The 20,150-nt window shown below is 40.4% G+C and overlaps 2 protein-coding genes across 6 annotated transcripts in view; one reads left to right on the forward strand and one right to left on the reverse strand.

The window, feature by feature from the left end:
- zmp:0000001114 (suppressor of tumorigenicity 14 protein homolog) overlaps positions 1-9,024 on the forward strand; it is a 33,034-nt gene extending 24,010 nt beyond the window's left edge. The window contains exons 12-19 of the mRNA XM_021316455.2: positions 132-236; positions 1,846-1,953; positions 3,380-3,493; positions 3,826-3,945; positions 4,464-4,647; positions 5,640-5,908; positions 6,353-6,489; positions 6,619-9,024. Of these exons, the coding sequence (XP_021172130.2) occupies positions 132-236; positions 1,846-1,953; positions 3,380-3,493; positions 3,826-3,945; positions 4,464-4,647; positions 5,640-5,908; positions 6,353-6,489; positions 6,619-6,780 (1,199 nt within the window). The 3' untranslated portion in view covers positions 6,781-9,024. The remainder of the gene's footprint in view (positions 1-131; positions 237-1,845; positions 1,954-3,379; positions 3,494-3,825; positions 3,946-4,463; positions 4,648-5,639; positions 5,909-6,352; positions 6,490-6,618) is intronic.
- A 430-nt stretch (positions 9,025-9,454) lies between these two features.
- Positions 9,455-20,150, reverse strand: part of kirrel3l (kirre like nephrin family adhesion molecule 3, like) — a 48,541-nt gene continuing 37,845 nt past the window's right edge. For 2 of the 5 annotated variants that reach the window (XM_036132162.1, XM_012862607.3), the window contains exons 9-15: positions 18,000-18,126; positions 15,585-15,685; positions 14,704-14,902; positions 13,060-13,179; positions 12,779-12,888; positions 12,519-12,629; positions 9,455-11,578 (exon numbers count right to left, since the gene is read on the reverse strand). In XM_036132162.1, coding sequence (XP_035988055.1) covers positions 11,066-11,578; positions 12,519-12,629; positions 12,779-12,888; positions 13,060-13,179; positions 14,704-14,902; positions 15,585-15,685; positions 18,000-18,126 — 1,281 coding nt within the window. In that variant the 3' untranslated portion in view covers positions 9,455-11,065. The remainder of the gene's footprint in view (positions 11,579-12,518; positions 12,630-12,778; positions 12,889-13,059; positions 13,180-14,703; positions 14,903-15,584; positions 15,686-17,999; positions 18,127-20,150) is intronic. The other 3 variants (XM_012862609.3, XM_012862610.3, XM_012862611.3) reach the window with 3 other exon arrangements.

A 20,150-nucleotide genomic window follows, 5' to 3' on the forward strand; every position in this document is an offset into this window, starting at 1 on the left:
ATTTAGTGGGTCTGTTTAATTTGCAGCTGTCAGACAGAAGCATACCTCCTGCAGCTCTCTATTTAACCAAAAGTGATTTACGATTGCTGTAAATATACTGTCTCTATATGTCCTTCTCTGTACATGAGCAGCTTGCCCTGGCGAGTTTGCCTGCAACAATGGTATGTGCATCTCAACAAATCTGAGGTGTGACGGCTGGAACGACTGCGGCGACACGAGTGACGAGAAGGGTTGCAGTAAGTTGATCTGGCGATACTTTTTATCCCCTTACTCACCTCCACCCCCTCTCCTGTCCAATGCCCTCCTCTCATTTCTTAAAAATAACTATTTTATTTAAAAAATACTGGCCTTGCTGAGAGTCTTATGCGAAGATAAATACTACGCTCATCTCGGAGTAAGGGTCGCTCAGCAGCACGAGTGGGAGCAGGTACACTTAACTGGCATCTGTCCTGAGATAACAAAATCTAAGGAGAATAAAAATGACAAGCTGTGGTTTTACGAGCCAGCTCATACCTTATCCTCATCTTATCCTCAGTGCCACGGTTCTAGACTCCAGGAAATCATTCAGTGCTAATGACCAGGAAATGGGGAACAACTTACCCAAAGTTGTCATTTAAACTTTTTTCAACTCTGAACACTATGAAACACTCAGAACGTAATTCATAGTGATTACTAAGGGTTTTTGTTATCTTCCAGCAAAGCTGGGCTAGGGATTTTTAGTGTTACTCCTGTTTTTGGCCTCATTTTTAATTTAAGCATCTAGCAAAACTGGTCAGCTTTTACTTTTCAGTACAGTGATTATTATCCAATGCAGCCAATCCATGTTTGATGTGAATCCAATCATTTGTCATTTATTTTTGTTGTATTTTGGGTCTGTTTGTTAATATGGTATCCCAGGAGAATAGGCATTTATCATTTTCCAAGATAAGAACAGGTTTCCCTAAAGTTTAGAATATGGATTGAAGCAATATGTATTGAAACATACCAAGGCAGCTAGGCTAGCTATCCATCCATCCATCCATCCATCCATCCATCCATCCATCAATTGTGATTTATTTTACTCTTTGAGCTGTGTTCAATTTGATAAGGGAAAACTTTAGAATCTCATTAAATTATTGTTGACTCCAGGCAAACATTAAAACAAGTTAGTAGTTAAATTCCTATATTTACATCACTGTTTTAGTTTAAAATATATACTTGAATAGATATGAAGAACTGAATCTTGTGTAAGAGCTTCTAGATACCGTAAAAGTACCGTAGATAAAATGTATCAAATGTCTGATATAGTAATTTCAGGTTAGACAGGGGGAGGAGGCATCATTATCCTTTCTACAACTTTCTCCTGGCCTCCACTGGATGCAGGCAGGTGGACTCTAGGTGAGCAGGACCATCTGGAGAGCAGCTGTTAGGCTTTTATTGGAGATGATGTTTGGGACTTCCTGAGCCAGGGGGCTATTTAAAGATCCTTCAGGCTCTACTGTCTCACTGCTGCCACCAGCTCCTGGATACACTGCATAGCCACCGGCCTACCCATTTACTGGACCCCTTGTTGGAGTAACTGTTATTTGGAGATCCATGTACCACGTACAGCAGTGTTGCACCCCTGACTATGTATATTGACACCATTCGGGCATGGTCAGCTCTCTCAGTTTCCTGCAGCTTCTTGGCAAGTTTCTTGGCCAACACAACTCCAGCTGCATTTGGGTGACTGATATAAACGTAAAGCGGCTCAATAGACTTGTTTGGATGACTCTTCAATTTAACTGGACCCTCCCCCCTGAGGAAGACTGTAGCCCCCCATTTGTTCTTGTTACTTATTTTTATGTATCCCTTTTTTTTCTCCAGAGTGTGGCAGTGACCAGTTTAATTGCAGTAATGGTTTGTGCAAACCAAAAATGTGGTTGTGCGATCATAGCAATGACTGTGGAGATGGGAGCGATGAGAAACATTGCAGTAAGTATTCCTATCCCTCTCTGGGACACCAGACAAAATATAGTAGCTTTATCAAGCTCCTTGCACTGGTTGTATGCACTGGGCTGTGCAGAGCGCACACACCTCCAAATGGTGCGTCTTTTGATTCATTGTAAATGGTTTTACAGTATGTATTACAAATACGAGTATGTCGTGCAAATTTGTCATGCTGTAAATAAAAAAAAAAAAAAAAAACAACCTGCCATCATGTTGGCATTGGTGATGACGAAAAAGATAAAGCATAGTTTTTCTAAGATTTGGATCACAACTGTGAAAAATGTGAGGCGTCTAATTATACTTAAGCCTCAGAGCCTCTGTGTGATCTGCTCAGACTAATTCAGAAAAGTTCCCCAGATATTTCTTTGCTAATTAATCTGTGGAAAAATCAGCACAGAGCATTGTGCCAGGTTCAAATTATGGCACATATTTGGTAACATGCCTCACCTTAACTTTTTTATGCTAATGATAAAAAAGGCAAATCCTGTGAATGTTGGCTACCCCACAGGAAGGCTAAATATTGAAGTAGATGTGCAGAAATCACTCATTGGCTATAAGGATATTCAATAGATTGTAAACAAACATCCTGGCACAGGTGCAGTACTCACAGTAATAAAATTTAGTTAGGATGACCAAGAAAAAGAGCAATTTTCCCAGAGTGCAGTGGTATTATGATTTCTTTCACACTGGAATTGTTTATTTTCCTGATTTGCAGTAGTCCAGCTGTGTTTGAATAGACTTGTGGATGTTAGTTGGTTTGAAATGATTATGAATTGGGCCTTAGGTCTTTGCTAATTGTGCTACAATTAAAGGGAAATAACTGTAAACGAGACACTGGCCAACATATGAGATACTTATCGGTGATTACTTTCAGTGTAACCATCCTAGTTTACTGTATTGTGATACTAAGATATTTAACGTGATAATCTGTTTGCTTTCATTTAAAGCAGCCTGCGAGGTTTAAAACACAATTTCCTTGTGTTTCATACTTTGGAAATATTTGTGACCGTGATAAACATTGTCAATCAAACCATGATGCTCTTTTTTTGTTATCGTACATAAAACATAAAATCCTTTTATTCTTTTATTAGTTGCAAAAGTTGGGGGAGGGGGACCAATGCTTTTCTCTGCACCATGCCACAGGAGAAAACTCTGGTCACATCTTTTTCCAGCAGGTCATTAACTGTACTACATATGGTATGGTCAAAGACCTAAGCTGGTTTGATACCAATTTTTTTTTAAGTTCTGTATAGTTTGAAGCCCTTGCCTACTACTACTGCTGTGGCATGGTCACTTATCTGGGATCTGCAAGAAAAAAAAGCCATCTAAAGACTATCTTTGCTGCTGCACTTTCTGCAGTCTTTGATTTAATTTTACTCAAAACCTTCTGGTTTTTTCCCATTGATAACAGGTTGTGAGCCAAATGAGTGGCGGTGTGGAAATGGAATTTGTCTGGACCAAAGTGTTAGATGCGATAATAAGAGAGACTGTGAGGATGGCAGCGACGAGGCATCATGCGAGTCCTGTAAGCGGCTGACCACCTCTGTTTTTTCACTCTTTGTTTTATTTCCTACTAGCCTCCTCTTTCCTCTTCACCAGTTTCCCTCTGATTCCCCCTTTTCCAGTCACAGACCCTTGCAGAGGTCACAATTGTATTCCCTTTTGATTTTAACTTCTGTGAATAAGCAGGCATATTAGGCCTTAATCCCAATCAATACGCCCAATCAATGCAATCTGCTCCTCAATCACTGCTCATTGTTCATTGGAGCCTCACTCTGAAGCCTCTTTGATTGCATAGTATTTCACTGGTTAAATGTGTGTTTTCACTTGGGATCATGTCCCCACCCTCTTTTGCAGCCCCAGATTTGTGCTCCATCTACAGCTTTAAGTGCACCAACGGGCAATGTGTAAACAAGGTGAACGCCGAGTGCGATCGTGTCAACGACTGCTCTGATGACTCTGATGAAGCTTTTTGCGGTGAGAAATATTCTAATCTCTCTCCTTCTTGGACACTTTTTTTCCATTCATCTGAACCTGCATTTAATCTTGTCTGTCATTCAAACTACATTATAGTTGTTAGGTTGTGCTGTACATAGGGCTGTCTGCAAGGAAAAAGATCCCCAGGCCTTGTTCTAATGCATGATTTTTGTTGTTCTTTGAAAGCTGCTTTTGTTTCTGAAATCTCTTTTTATATTTCCCACATTTAGGCTTTTTTTATATATATATATATATATATATATATATATATATATATATATATATATATATATATATATATATATATATATATATATATATATATATATATATATATATATATATATATATATATTAGGATCTCAAAAACTCTTTATAGCATTAACAGCAATCACTCCTATTGTCATTGTGTCACCACTGAATTCAATCTTGCTTTCTGCATCTTTTATCCCTCCAGGGACAGTCTTCTATGGCAATTTTAATTTCTTATCTGAAACAACTCTCTGTTGAAATTCCAGATTGTGGCACCAGGCCTTTCAAGTTGAACCGTATTGTAGGAGGGCAGAATGCTGAACACGGGGAGTGGCCCTGGCAGGTCAGCCTTCACTTCCAGACGATGGGCCACGTTTGCGGCGCCTCAGTCATCTCTGACAAGTGGCTCCTGTCTGCCGCTCACTGTTTTCAAGTCCCACGCTCCCCAGCGTGAGTTAAAGATCTCTTGCATTTTACGAAAAGTTCTACACTTACAGTTCAGCGTTTGATTCTGTATTCATCTCAACGGCCTGTTGGTGGTGCACTTACCATGCTGTTCAGCCCGAGCACATAATACACACATGGGCCTACATTTTTCACAGCCGCGCATAGTGTTTTTCCAGACATTTGTGTAATGTTGAAATAGTTTAACTAATCAAGATGTAACTGTTGTAATGGGGAACTAAATAGCAAACTATCATATCTTTTGTACTCTTTTATATTTTGTCTCACCTCAACTGCATTTATTGGAATGTGATCTGATAGAGTAACACAAAGTAGTATGTAGTTAAAATTTAAAGGAAGTTGTGCATTTCTTTTCTCCTATAAATGTACCTGTAAATATCTTTAAAAATATGTTGTGCAGTTTTACACAGGCTCCCTTTTATCAAATAAAACCCAGTGCAGATACTAACCTTTAAAAAGTCACTTAATCAGTGAATGTTTTACATGTGTATAATTTGAGCTCAGTCTTCATGCACTTGTTCCATTGAGGCCTAAGAGGTTTGTACAGCAGGAAGCTATTTGTACACCAGTGTTGGAGAACATTGGTGTACAAATAGCTTCATAACGATGAGTATAACAGAGGAGACAGTTGAGGGATTTAATTATTAAGAATTCATAAGCATGTTAAGGGTGTGCAATTGTTTCCTGTTCCACACGTCATGAAGCACTATTCAATGCATCATCTGAAACTTGTGCACAAGAGAAAACCTACCAAAGCCTGTCCTCTTCTTTAACAGGAACCAGGAAGGTTGTAGGGGTTGGGGGGATGGTGGGAGGGGTTAAATGCAGAGAATTCCTGGAAGAAAACTTGCTAGAAGCTGCAAAGACTTATTACAATAGGGAGCTATGACAGAATGTTTAGATCAAAGTTCAATAGATGTTAATACTTTTGCAAGGCAAAGTAAATAACAAAATACTTTATTTCTATGTTTCTGTAGCCACCTTGAACCAGCCAGCTGGACTACTTACAGTGGTTTGCAGACCCAGCAGCAGATATGGGACGCACTGATGCGTAAAGTGAAGAGGATCATCCCCCACCCAGATTATAACTTGTTTACTAATGACTATGACATTGCACTGCTAGAGCTCAGTGAGCCTCTGGAGTTCAGCAACACCATCCAGCCAATCTGCCTCCCCTCATCCTCCCACGTCTTTCCTGCAGGAATGTCATGCTGGGTCACGGGCTGGGGCACGCTCCGGGAAGGAGGTTTTTATTTTTAGTTTATTTCCAAATTTCCAAATTAATATTTTCTGTTCTCCGTGATGGCCACTTTAGTCTTTCATTGTGCTTTTTTTCTTTATGGCTTTTCCTAAAGCCAATTTATTCCCTTCATCTCTAGCTCACCTAATTGTGGCTCCTTTCTCTGCTTTCATGTCGCTCCCATTTTTTTCCCCTGTCTCCCAACATGACATACTTCACCGCTGCTTCATAAGGCCTCCCTTTTCTCTTATCTTTTTTTTTTTAAATCTGTCCCATTCACTTAAGCTGTCTTCTGTATCTAGAAATTAACATTGACTCCCACTCCCTTGGAAGGTCTCCTGAACCTTCGTTAGCAACCTCTAATCCTGGCCATTACCACCTTTGATGTTGACTGTCAAGATGAAGGTAAAGTGGCAAGAGCCGCTGACCTCTCTGTTCCTGCTTTTGCAGGTAACTTGGCGACTGTGCTGCAAAAGGCGTCGGTGAAAATGATCAACGACACAGTGTGCGAACAAGTGATGCAGAGCATGATCACCAGCAGGATGCTCTGCAGCGGATTCCTTTCGGGAGGAGTTGATGCGTGCCAGGTGAGAGCATGCGAGCCTTTCCACTAGGAAGAAAGAAAAGCGAGAGGTTTTCACGCCTTTGTAATTGCTGTGCCCTCACATCCAAACCCAATCTAATGATTTTACTTGGCCACATGTGATGCTCACCAGGGAGACTCCGGAGGCCCCCTGGTGTGTTTTGAGGAGAGCGGGAAATGGTTTCAGGCCGGCGTTGTGAGCTGGGGCGAGGGCTGCGCCCGTCGGAACAAGCCTGGAATCTACACCCGCGTCACCAAGCTCCGAAAATGGATCAAAGAGACCACAGGTGTATGATGACGAAGATGATATGAGGCGCAGGGACGTGGGAACATCGGAGTGCTAAAAAAAATGCTCCAGAAGGAGCAATTTAGTATGATTTATAAAAAGCCAGGTCTCTTTGGGCTTTCGTCATCTAAAAGCCAGCTGAGCTAACTGTTGTATGGAGGTTCATATGAATGACTTTAAGCACTTTATTTGGTTGCCGACCTCCCACAGGAACTCCCCAGACTCAGGTTTTATACACTATTTTTTTTCCTAGTTTTTAAGCTGTGTCATGTTGCCTTCTCTTCAAATAATACCTAACTGGTGGATACACATTACAAAATGTACATTGAAAGATTTGAAAAAAACTTTTTCTACTACTTTCTGGGCTTTTTTTTTCTTTTATATTTATGTACAATGTCATTACCTTCATAATTGATTCCATTTCAGTATAAACAGATTTAATCTCCCTTACCAGCAGAGAGTTAATGCTCCAGCATTCTGTCACAGCTTTAAAATTACATTTAAAATTTAAACGAAACCGCACATTTGAGGGGGGAAGAAAAACTAAAACCGACATAGCCAATAAGAAAAAAATGGACCAACACCATCTATGTACATTCATTTTCGTGTTATGCTTAGAATGCATAAATACCAGGAGTGGGAGGGAATGGAAGGCAGAAATTGCATTAATCAATCTAAAAGCCTGTGATTTGCTCTGGAAAGAAGCCAGCAGTTAAAGTATGCCAGATTTGTAATTGGTTGGCCAAACTACGCAAAAGTATCAGCCCGTTCCTGGAGTGATTTTTTTATTTTTTCTTCCCATCCCTATTTTTCTGCTTTTGTATTTACATGTTCACTGGCTTTTGTAAATGATTTGACAAGATATTTTATTCTAACGGGTCTGTGGAGGTTGAGCAGATTCAGCTGGTTTAAGCAGATGTCTCTGATTAAAGCTCAGGGTGATGGGTATCTTTTGTATTGGATGACAAAGAGTTAAACCAAAGCTAAGTGCATTTCGACTCAAAACCAGTTTGACAGTTTGATGGTTGTTATTTCTGACTTGCTTTGGAACCATAAACTAGTAAAACTAAAGATGTAAAAGTGCATTTTATGCTGAAAGTATTAGGGAGGACTAGGCATGGGCTGGTATGTAGTTTTCTCTGTATGATGAGTTTGAGTAAAAAGGAAAAACAAATATTGAAACAAAACTGTTTGATATAATCTTTCAAAACAGAAAACAAGAAAAACAAACTATTCATAATGTTGCCAAATGACATAAGCATACTATTATACACATAATTAAAGATGCACCAATCACATGGACATTACCAATTTCTGGTTTTCTTTGTCAATCACTGAACAAGGGAAAATTGTCATACAAAATGTTGCGTGCAGGCGGAAGCTGACTTTGTAACTCCATCTCCATAGTGAGCCATTGTAGCAGAAGCATCATGCAAGAAGAATGCCATCTTCTACAGAGATGGAAGTAAATGCAGAGCACCACAGGAAAACATGTCAGAGGCTGAATAAGGGTTGAGATTGGGGCAGAGCAATATCATTCAGGAGGACGTAAACCCTTATCCTGAAACTAAAGTTAAAATGGAATTGTTTTGATCAAAGTAAAACTGGCCATCTTTTGTTATAATGGCGTCTGTAACATTTCATAATCATTTTGATTGAGGCAAAGATTAAGCAAAATGTAGGATGAACCCCTGCTAAATTTAGCATTGGTTTTCAAGTGCTTACAGAATATTATACGTTTTGGTGCTCTGCTTAGTGAAACTTTGAATTACAATCTTTGACTGTCTGTGAAACCATCTTGCAGTCGTTGTTCAACAACCATTTGAAGCTTTTATCAGAATGATGCTGATTTTTTTTTGTTTGTTTGTTTTTTCTTCTAATGCATGTTATGCTTTTTCTTTTCTTCTTTTTTCAACCCAGCCAACTGACATGTGATGCTCTGTGCCCCTGCATATGATTAATGCAGGGTTACTTTGTCTTTAAAAATGGTGTCATGGGACGTTTTAGCTGCTTTTAACCCAGTTACATTTTAAACTTCTGTATACCTTAGTTCTGATTACCAGGCCACGCCTAGAAGGGACAGTGATTTTGAAATTCTTTTTTTCTTACTAAGTGCCTGGACTCGGACTTGCTTCCATTATTTACCTGTTGTTTTTAATCTGTTTTTTTTTAATGAAATAATTATGTTAATAAACCTCTTTTATCGGATTCTCCTATGTCTAAATAAATCACCTGCTTTACCAGTATTTGACATGTTCTTGTTTTGTAGATTATGTCGTGCATAATGAATGCATGTGTTGAGAGACCTCGTCCATTCCCACTGTGGAATTGTAATGAGGATGTACCTCTCCTCCCCGTCGCGAGCAGCACACATACCTGGGGAACAGCGGTGACAAGACAAGCTCATACTGTCAAATAATACCTTCCTTTGTCACAGCTCTATCTTATTACCCTACCAAATCGGCATGTTGACTTCAGGAGGTGGATACACATATAGTGGGGAGGTGGTGGGGGGAACTCTACTGTCTCATCTGTCTTCATTTAACTCACAGCAGCAGCAGGAGAATTGGAAAATCAACATAGACAGTGTTGCTAATTTATGTATTCATCACTTTAGCTACATGGGAAGCTTTGTTTGTCGATGTGAAGCTGCGGCTGAATAACTTCCAGGACGAGCCGAGGCCTGCTTCTTTTTTGGAAATGATTTTATTTAAATATAAATATGTGTACAAAGGTACAAGCAATAATAGCTCAATCCTAGCAAATAAAATTCTTAATACAACAACATAAGAATGACCAAAGAAATTGCAATTAGTGGTGCTCAACTGAAAGAAAATAAGCATTTTAACTGAGTCCGGTGACCAAACAACGGCAATGTAAAAATCTGTGACGGTCAAACAAACAAACAAAAAAAATCAAAAGACTGATTACACATGTATAAAGATACTTTACAATAGACCAGCTCACAAGCTGTACTTTAAGGCTTATATAAAATATAAAAATAAAAGACAAGCGATGATGTTGGCCTCCTCTCTTTCAGCAACATTTTGTTCTCTCGTCAGGCTGCCCTGGCATTAGCTCGCGTAGACAAATGGCAGTACAGAAAACATCCAGGTAGTGAAACGCAATGGGATCGGGTGCGGAGAATCCGATACGCTCAAACATGAAATGGAGATGGATATAAACGCTGAAAACTTGTCACAAGACACATCGTTTGCATGCAACAGAGAGAGAGAGAGAGAGAGCAAGAGCCGTTTGTACAGATGCGCAGTGTTTCAGGGTAGTTCTGGTTCTTGTAAACATGTTGAGACAATTCGATTGAGTTGTAAAACTTTTAAACGGTCCACATTAGGACCACTGATTCATCACTCATCCCGTCTGAGCCTCCAGAAGTTGATGTTCAAGTCTATTTAAAGTTCAAGATTGCCAACATTTTCCTCAACACCACTTTTGATTGTTCTTTCAAGATCCTACCCTTTGTTGTACAATCAGAAAACAGGTTTGTTTTTCAAGCGTTTCGAGAAACACATTTCTTACCGTCATTGGGATCTCATGGCCTAACCTTATCCGTCTTGTACAACATAGTTAACATATACTGTACACACATTCTTATCATGTTTTGGTGTTCACTTCTATGTCCAAAACATGTCCAGGAGTACAGCTAAGTTCGGATGTACTCCACTGGTGATTAGTCTTCATACACAACAGTGCCTGCAGCACTTGTTGGTCAGTACAACTAGCCCGTTGTGCAGAATAGGGTAAGCCCTACCTCTGTAAATAGCTCAGTCTTTTTTTTTTTATGATAGAGACACGAATGTGCTTAGAATTGCTTTCGCATGCCAACAAGACATCAAATGACAGACAACAAAAGGCTGTTCATGTAGTTTTTTTTTCTTTTTGTTTTGTTTTTCCTTGATTATGTTTTAGCTTTGTGAGATCTTTCCAAGTATTCAGGAGGTCATTTTTTGACATTTAGTGTCGACTCAAGGTAAAGTACTGGAATGCAGGTTAAAGGATATCCCTGCTGAGATGCAGTCGTGTTCCAGTTGGCCCCTTTCATATTCAGAAAAGTAGAGTAAAACCCGACGAGGTATCAGACGCTGCAAGCTTTTTCATCTTGGCATCCATCACAAAGGAGTTTGGTAATCCCATGACCTTGATCATGACCGTCCAAACAAATCCTTGCAAGACTGTGTGAGTAAATAAAGTATTTTCTTGTTAGTTCCACCACAAATGTGGTATCTACTCACTTCTTCTACTTCGTTTTTGTTGTTTGTTTTTTTCCCGTGTCTGATCAGACATGAGTCTGCATGCGTTGAGTCTGCCGGCCGTAGTCGGACTGCTGGGAGGACACTTGAGAGGAGGCGTAGGAGAAGCGAGACGAACTGGACACCTTGCTGGCCTGATCTGATTGGTCATACGCATCGACCTTCTCGTAGGAGGCTGGCTTAACGTAGCTGGTGAAGGCACGGCCATAGGTGGCGGGAAGGTAGGCAGAGCTGCCGTAGAGGGGATCTGCGGGATATATGCTGGCTGGCTGGGTGGGCGACTGCGGCGGCGGCTGCTGCTGCTGCTGGGCCGGTGGCTGCTGTTCGTATGAAGTTCTGCTCACGGTGTTGGTGGCGTATCGGTGGGAGAACTCGTAAATACGAGGTTGGGTGCCGTGCTGACCGTATATGGGGCTCGGGGAAGGCAGCTGTGATGGCGTGTAGACCGGCCGGGAGTTGGGCACGTACTCAGAGAAGCCACTGTTGCGGATGTGACGATCGTCGTGGCCTCGTACGTTGTAATATCCATTTGTGGGGTCCTATGATGGATACGAAGGAAACGCATGTCAAAGTTGTACAGTATTACGTGTTTGTGTGCAAAGATAAAAACCAAAGTAAAATACAATGAATAGTGAGTTAAAAAATTAACACACCTAAAGCTTTTATACATATGTTATAACCACAAACTTCCACTTAGTATTACAGGATTTTGTGTGATCCAGTCTCACAACTTTTAGATCCTCAACTTTTAGATCCTCTAACAGGTTTTTTACCCAATACTACTGGATATTTGGGTTTATCTAGCCTCTCAAGAACTCTGATGAGCCTCCCTGTCCCTGCTAAACAAAATCACTTTCTCAATATGATGCTGCCACCACCATGCTTCACTGTTTTCCTGGTGTTTTTGGGATAATGTGTAGCTTTGGATATTTACCACAAACAGCTTTTTGTGTCTATCCTAAAAAGTGAAAATCTTTGGTCAGCACGTTTGCTGTAGCTGCAAACTGGCTTGTGGTAAACTGCGAATATGACTTTAAAAATGGCTGGTTTTACAACTTTCCTTTCCCAGGCTGTTGAAATAGGTGGAGTTGATAGTTATGTCTTAGTAGCTTTGCATTTGTAAGCTGGGTCATCATGATACTGTTTGTTCGTTAATGTTCTCTAACAAACCTCTGAGGCCTTTTTCGCACTGCTGTACATATACCAAGTTTAAATACACACATTACATGATGAACAAATGGGGCTGAATACAAGTGCGCAACATGCTTTTCAGATTTTTAATTTCAAAAAAGTGTTTTAAGCCTCATGTTGTTCACATTAATGCACAACTTTGCATTGGTCTGTTAGATTACATTCCTCCAAAATATATTGAAGTTTACGGTTCCAACGTAATATAGTGCAGAAAATAGGAGTAAACACTGTTATCAGTCACTTCACTTGCTAAACCGAAGGTTTCTTTCCACGTGTTTTGAGTTTTACCTTGATGTCCGATCTTTCGTCGTCCTCCTCCTCCAGGAGGTCGCTGTGTTCTGTGCGAGATGTCCCTGGAGACTCACTGCTGTTGGGAGCCTGAGGGAAGACCAAGCATTTCTAAAGAATTACAAGAACGAACAAGAGCTCGCTTGAATAGGAACATAAGGAAAGTTTGAAGTTTCTGTTGCAATGTTAATGTCACCCCCTTCTTTCTAGCTCCCATCACTGTCTAACATACAGAAGGGGGGGGGGGGGATCAAACCTACCATTGGTTCTTTGACATCCTCCTCATCATCGTTGCCACGAGTAGCGTTGTGATCACTGTGAACAATCTGAACCCGTATATCACTCTTGGAAAGTCGAGTGCATCTTTTACCTGCGGGAATTGAAAAGAGGTTTCACTTGACACATCGCAGCACGTTTTTTGAAAGCACGTAATTTACATATTGTTTTAAATGCAAGCTAAAGCTGGAAAAAAAAGCTTCAGTATTCAGCAAAGAAAACAGACCTTTGATTTAAAGAATTTCCTTATCTTGCCCATACTGACCGTTGAGCTCACCTTTGCCTGTGTGTCGGCAGCAGAGGGAGACCAGTGTGATAACGCAGATGAGCAGGACGCAACCTCCACCCACTGCTCCGCCGACAATTATCAGCATAGGCAAGGCCTCTGTTATAGAAGAAAATAAGAGCATATTTGTATGTTAAAAATGTCCAGAACAAATGAGGGAAATTTAAAATAAAGGAAATAAAGAGACTTTATTCATTCGTCTTGCTAATCCTTTAAACCCGCCATGACTAGAAATCCATAAACAGTATGCCTCGGTCCTCTCACATCTTCTGTGGCATATGCTCATGTGGACAATTCGGCATCTTGGAGCTTTGCTATTGTCTCTAATCTCTCTGACGGTGGGGTAACAAGGCCTGACATGCAATGAAGCAATAGACAGTAATCTAATTAGAGATTCCAGGAGATACCGCTGCCCCTCTCTCTGGAGACCCCCGCTCTGATATGTTGATGCAAATTACTGTTGAGGACCTTATTTTTGGCGTTTGCTGCAGCGAAGGTTACCAGTAGCGCCACTAAAGTGCTACTACTGGCTAATTTTAAGACCACTTCAGGGAGTTTACAGCCAGATTTTCTGAGCTCAGCGTTGCAATGGTGATAGAGGTTATGATCCCAACCACAAACACATTTGGTCCCTATCGATATCCATGTTCTGGGCAAACATATTCATTAATATGACAATCTATTGATTCAATTATATTGATTAGAAGAGTATAATTACCATAACTGCAAATAGGGGCACTATTTTCTCCTAATCAAGCCCTATCTCAACAGGGATTCACAATATCACTGTAACCTTTCATATAGATGTCCTTTCAGTGTCTAACTTACTTATTTACAGTGACCAGGGAAGTGTACAAGCTAGATTAAGACCTGCAGCATAGCCAACAGCTGCAAGAAGCTAGAAAAGTAGGTACACTCAAATGAACCAACGCTACAAATACTGTGATTCACAATTTATGTCATTTGGTGGATTACTATTGTAGTGAGCATATTATGCAGGTATTTAATGGTGTTATTAAACGTGTGGCTTTTATGTTGGGTTATGCCAATGGTTCCCAACGTGTGTGTGTGTGTGGGGGGGGGGGGAGTCTTGGTATAATTGTTGGTAGAAATGGATTGGAAAAATGACCAATTTTGAGAAGTTATATTAGACAAGACCTGTCCAGGGTGTACCCCGCCTCTCGCCCAGTGAACGCTGGAGATAGGCACCAGCACCCCGCGACCCCATGAGGGATAAAGCGGATCAGAAAATGGATGGATGGATGTATATATTAGACAAAAATATATTGATGGTAATGTTGAATTTAATTACACAGTAAAACACACAGTTAAAGTTAAAACAATTAAATTCCCCCCAGCAACAATTTGTATGCTGCCAGTAATTATAACATGGCTGCACTTAAAAACAACACAGCAGAAACTTAACTCCTCCATAGTGTGGCTGTCTACGTACAAGCTAAGATTAGTAAGGCAGCATAGATCGCTGCTACAAGAACCTAAAAAAGGATTTTTTTTTTATTATTTTCCATATTGAGCCATTTCTGCTCATGTGATTTGTGTGTCATAACTAGGGTAATATCACTTTAACCTTTTGTACAGTATAGCGCTGCTGTCAATGTTTACCTTGCTCCTTCAGTGTGACGAGGGCAGTGCCGGTGCCGAAGCGGTTCCAAGCGGTGCAGTTGTACCGCGTCTGAAAGTCCTGCACCAGAGTCTCAGACAGCACCAGGGAGGACAGGACCCCGTGGTCAGTGGTCACCGTCTGCACCGAGTAACGACCAGAGGAACCAGATGACAGACTCGTGTCCCCGAAGCTCCACACCTGTAGAGGGTAAGCAATGAGTAGTCAATTGCTTTTGTTTGTTTTGCGATGAATATCTCAGCAAATGACCAAAGCGAAGGCATGCACTCTTGTTTAGAGATCCCGGCCTGCTGCTGACAGAAAACCAGTTTATCTGTTTGTTTTGCTTTCCTTCTGCTGACCTTCAAGGTACTCTGCGGCTGACATGTCTCATAGGCTCATGTTTAAGCTACCATCCACGTCCGCCCTGCAGGTGAGGCCTAAGGAGGGTTAGGAGGCTGCACAACAGAATAAGGCTCCTCTCTGCCGACTTCAGCATCAGGCCAGCAGGGCACCTGTCTCTCACTCCTCCTCACACCCTAATTATCCTCTTCCAGCCCAGCACACCTTCAGCAGTTCAACAGGGTCAGCTGAGTGATGCCTCTTGGGCTGCTAATTGAATGTAGCTCAGCGAATTCTGTAAAATTTCGTGTCGTGCACCACTCCCCTAATGCTGCAACCCTTCCAGCCTCTCAGTGCAATTACAGCTGTGAATATGTGTGCCTGAGTGTTGTCTATTAACAAGTGAGGTTGAGGTGTGCTGGAGCAAAAGGTGTGATGCTGAGGTCAAGGCTAACATTTCTCGGACTGCTCTCTCGTGGGCGTGGCAAGGAGGAACAACCCTTTGCTCTGAGCAAAAAAAAAAAAAAAAAGGGTTGCTTACAATCTTTTCAGGTGGAGGGCTGCTTGCCACCCGACACTCCAGTTTGCCCTTGGAGTGCTTGACAGCATGCTGTGTCGCTTCTGCTGTGATAATAGGCGGACCTGGTGCGAAGAAGAAAAATACATTTAAATAAGGAAATATGTTTTACTTGACAACTTCAAAAATGCAGCTACAAACAAAACAACATATTTTCATAACCTATAAGATGTTTAAAAAAATATTGCTAGCTTTATCATTACCCTGGTGTAGAACAGAAAGAAAGTTAGCTAGCATAACTGCTATAGAAAGCCAGAAAAGTTGCTGCAAGATGCTTTATTATTATTATTATTATTATTATTATTATTATTATTATTATTATTTGGAACGATTCTAGTGAACTCTCGTAAATACTGTAGTAAGCATGCAAAGCCTTGTGGCTTTAACATGGCTGTTGCCACGCCTATTTTCCGGAGGCACTTGTATGATTTTCCTGTGCCGCAGAAAAATAACATCAAAACTCGTGAATATATATGAACAAATGTTGTGAATATAATGCAACAATGATCAATTTTAACAAATTTAAAAAAAAGTCACAGACATCATTTTGCACAGTACATTTTTGCAGACCAGATTGCATTGAGCAGGTGGTCATACAGTATATAAGTTCATTTTGGAACTGTTGCAGATGAATGCCCATACTCAGAACCATTAATTGCCCAAAAACAAATTTAAACAAGTTTTACTGCCCCCCCCACACCTTATTTATATTGTGTTTTTAACGTTTTTCTACAGTCGTGTCCAAAATAATAGCAGTCTCACATCACTAGCTAGATAAATCACCGTTTTTGTTAGAATTTCAACTTCTACACTGCAAGGAAGTTTCCAGAAGGTTCAGTAAAGGTACAGAAAGCCAACAGACCCAACAGGTATGACGTGCATGCTGCTGATTCTGTGAAACCGAATCATTCACTGAAAGGGGCATTTTCAAAAACAAACAAAACAAAAAAAAAAACTCAGCAGAGCCGAGTTCAGTTAGTGGGGTCATTGATTATGTGAATAACATGCGTGATAAACAGGCGACCCTTATTTAAGGATCAAGGCAACTGATGCCGCATATGCTGGATGTGCATTTGTCATTGAAAAACAGAGTAAAATGGGTCGTACACGACACTGTTCAAAAGAAGAGCGTCACTTGATTAAGAACTCAATAAAAGAGGGGAAAACCTATAAAGAAGTGCAGAAAATGACAAGCTCTTCAGCTAAAATGATATCAAACGCTTTAAAATGGGGACGTTTCTCGTACTATGGTGTTGGTCTTATTTATCGCACACCAGGGACCATGGATCGGTTTGAGTACATCAGAATACTGGAAGAAGTCATGTTGCCGTGTGCTGAAGAGGAAATGAGGAAATGCTGAAGAGGCCCTTGAAATGGGTGTTTCAAAAAGACAATAACCCCAGCACACGAGCAAAATCATGGTTCCAGACAAACAAAATTTAAGTAATGGAGTGGCCAGCATAATACTCGCACTTTATCCCATAGAAAACTTGTGGGCTGACATAAAAAATGCTGTTCAAGATGCAAGACCAAGAAATGTAAAGGAATTTGTGTAACATAGTACTATTGTGACCTGTCCAGGGTGTACCCCCCCTCTCGCCCAGTGAATGCTGGAGATAGGCACCAACAACCCTTGCGACCCCATGAGGGATTAAGCGGGTCAGAAAATGGATGGATGGATGGATAATAATATTGTCCTGGACTTGTGCCAGAAGTTGGTTGACTCCATGTACCACAGATGTGAAGCAGTTATCAGAAGCTGTGGGTATGCAACTAAATGTTAATTTATGATTCTCAGGAAAGTTGAATCTTGAAGCATTTCTTAGTTTATACAGTGCATTTTTGAGTTTGTAAAGAAAAAATGTCAACATTGTTATTTTTTTTAACATTATATTTCTTGACTTTCTGTAAAATATGATCAAATTCAATAACTTTTTCCAATTGTCTTGCTTTGAAATAGAATGTGCATCGTTCCCAATGCATTTGTGTTAATTAAAATATATTAATTAATATAATTATTTGAAGAATTCTGAGGTTTAACACACACTGCTATTGTTATGAACACAACTGTATATCTAGTGCAGGCATAAAAGTCTGTTACAGTCCATCCAATTGTTCAAATGTATCATTGGCAAGCATTGACTGCATGGTAACGGTGATATTTTACTTTGCCCAATACCAAATTCACCTCTTCTTTAGTCTCAATGAAATTAACGAAGACAGTCTAAATAAAGAATAATTTCAGAATTGTAAGAAAATCTTAATTAGAAACGGTTTCTTGAAGTAAAAGCATTATTTGGAAATGCCTAAGTATTTCTACTTTTTACTGGGGAACTATACTCTGTGTCTGTGCAGTGATTTTCTGAAGAAGTCCCTTACCATTTACTGTTAGAGTGACATCTCTTTCTGCAACTCCTATACGAGGAACAATGGCCTTGCAGGTGTATGTTCCAGCATCCTCCTGGGTAACGGCCTTTAGCTGCAAGGTGTTACCATTACTGAGCACCTGGCGAGAGATCCAAGGAGACAAGTGAGAAATGTGTTAGAAAGAGAAAAAGCGAGAAATGAGGTGGAGGGAAGAGGCAGACAAAAGAAGCGCGAGCCTTCATCTGTGGCCCCCTCAATGCAGAGGCAGGCGCAGAGGTGGGCTGACCATTGTAACAAATGCTGGTGGTTGGAGTTTAATTTCATTGTGAAGAGCTTTAATCACAGCATTAAGCACTCCAGCCACCGCTGAGTGACCGTGCTGCTGGGGAGATTGTTGTAATTAAACAGTGGGGACAGATCGTGGCGTACTATGTGTGAGTGGGCCCTAGCCTTTGGAGCTCCTACACTCACTCACTCCTTAGCTCATTGATCCTGTCATTCCATCAAGCTGTGATTAATCCATTTATCCCCACTCTGTCCTCCTCCCTCCCTCTCTCCATCTTCACATCCTCCCTCTCACTCCCTCCGTTTTGTTTTTTTTTTTTTATTTCAACACACTTATGGAGTAACCCAATTAATCCATTACTCATGGCTGTCTGAGGGACAGTGGCAGTGGGTGGATTAGAAAAATGCCTGCACATTTTGCTCAGAGTGGCTGAAAGCGTTCGCTCTGAGAGATGACGGCACTGCTTATTTCTTACAACAGCGGTCTGCGCTTGGGCTGCTTTCTTCAGCGCGGCTTCAGAAATTATATTAGTGGTCTGGAAAGAGGTTCCTAAGGGACGCCTCCTTTAATGGTGTGTGCAGTGAAAGACGTTTACCAGAGTGATGTAAAGTTAAGATGGAAATTTCCCATTATTTCACCCAAGAAAGTGACTTTGAGGAGGTGGATTCAGATGTTGCTTCTACATCTTTTTTTTACACCTGAGTAGCACATCGGCTGCTGTAAAAGATGTAGCACTTTTCTGTTTTTAGATGACGAGAAGATAAAAAAAAACTAAATAATTCACAAGCACTTTAATTATGACCATACAAAAAACATTAGCACTATTTTTTCCCCAATAAATACTTTACAAATATGACCGCCTATGAAATGGTATTTTGGGGTGCAGAAAGGTTGGAAAGCTGTCCAGTAAGGAACAAACTCCTTTGATCTTGAACAATGAAGTTGCTATAATAATTACCCTCTTAAAGGTGCAGTTTAGAATGTTTTTTTAGATGGGAGAGCAGACCTCTCCCATCTAAAAAAAACATTTCCAGTCTGAGAGCAAAGTGGCATCTGTGCTATCAAGTATCTTATTATAATTAGCCTTGAATCTGAAAATGTGATTGCTTTAATCTTGACACCCTGTATATATCTTTGAGGCTTTTATTCTTAAGTAAGACCATAAGTCATCTATAGTTTGATGTCTGGTTTGAGGACACAGTCAACTAATACAGACATCACACTGGGCTAGCAAAGAACACTTGGTCACAAAAGAACTGAAGAAGTTACCACTTAAGTCATGAAATACTTTGTGGGACTGCAATTAGATGAAAACAGAAGAAACTTTGAAATGGTTGAAAACAAGATAAAGTTTGTAAGCATTACGGATGACCATTAGCCACTAACTGAGCTAATGTTAGCATCTGCTTGGAACCTTATATGCACCTGTAGTTCACAACCTGAAATACTTGGACTTATCAAATCTGAACAGGAGAATCGAGACTCTTTAAAAGCACAGTTTAAATGTATTATTTTCATTGTATTGTAAAACAAAGACAAATTTCTTTTTTTCTTTTGGCAGTAAGACCAACTTTCATTGAGACAAGCATGAAAGCCTTAATAGACTTGTCACATCTGGGCTGGATTGTTCTACACACGTTAAAAATCTGTTAAAACTGCCTTTAACTTGTGAAATGTTTACTCCACAAGCACAATCTCATTTGCTTAGCTGGAAGTTAATTATTATTCACACAGGAATTGTAGCTAGGAGGTGTTGTGCCTCACCAAACGTTCTTCGGGGAAACACCAGAACAGAATGTGAAAACTTTTGTTTGCGACTTTCAGTGTGATATAAAATGTTATTGATCTTTTCACAACATTGCTTTCCTGTTAATTGG

This window comes from Fundulus heteroclitus, chromosome 3 (assembly GCF_011125445.2).
Source record: "Fundulus heteroclitus isolate FHET01 chromosome 3, MU-UCD_Fhet_4.1, whole genome shotgun sequence".
NCBI classification, from domain to species: Eukaryota; Metazoa; Chordata; class Actinopteri; order Cyprinodontiformes; family Fundulidae; genus Fundulus; species Fundulus heteroclitus.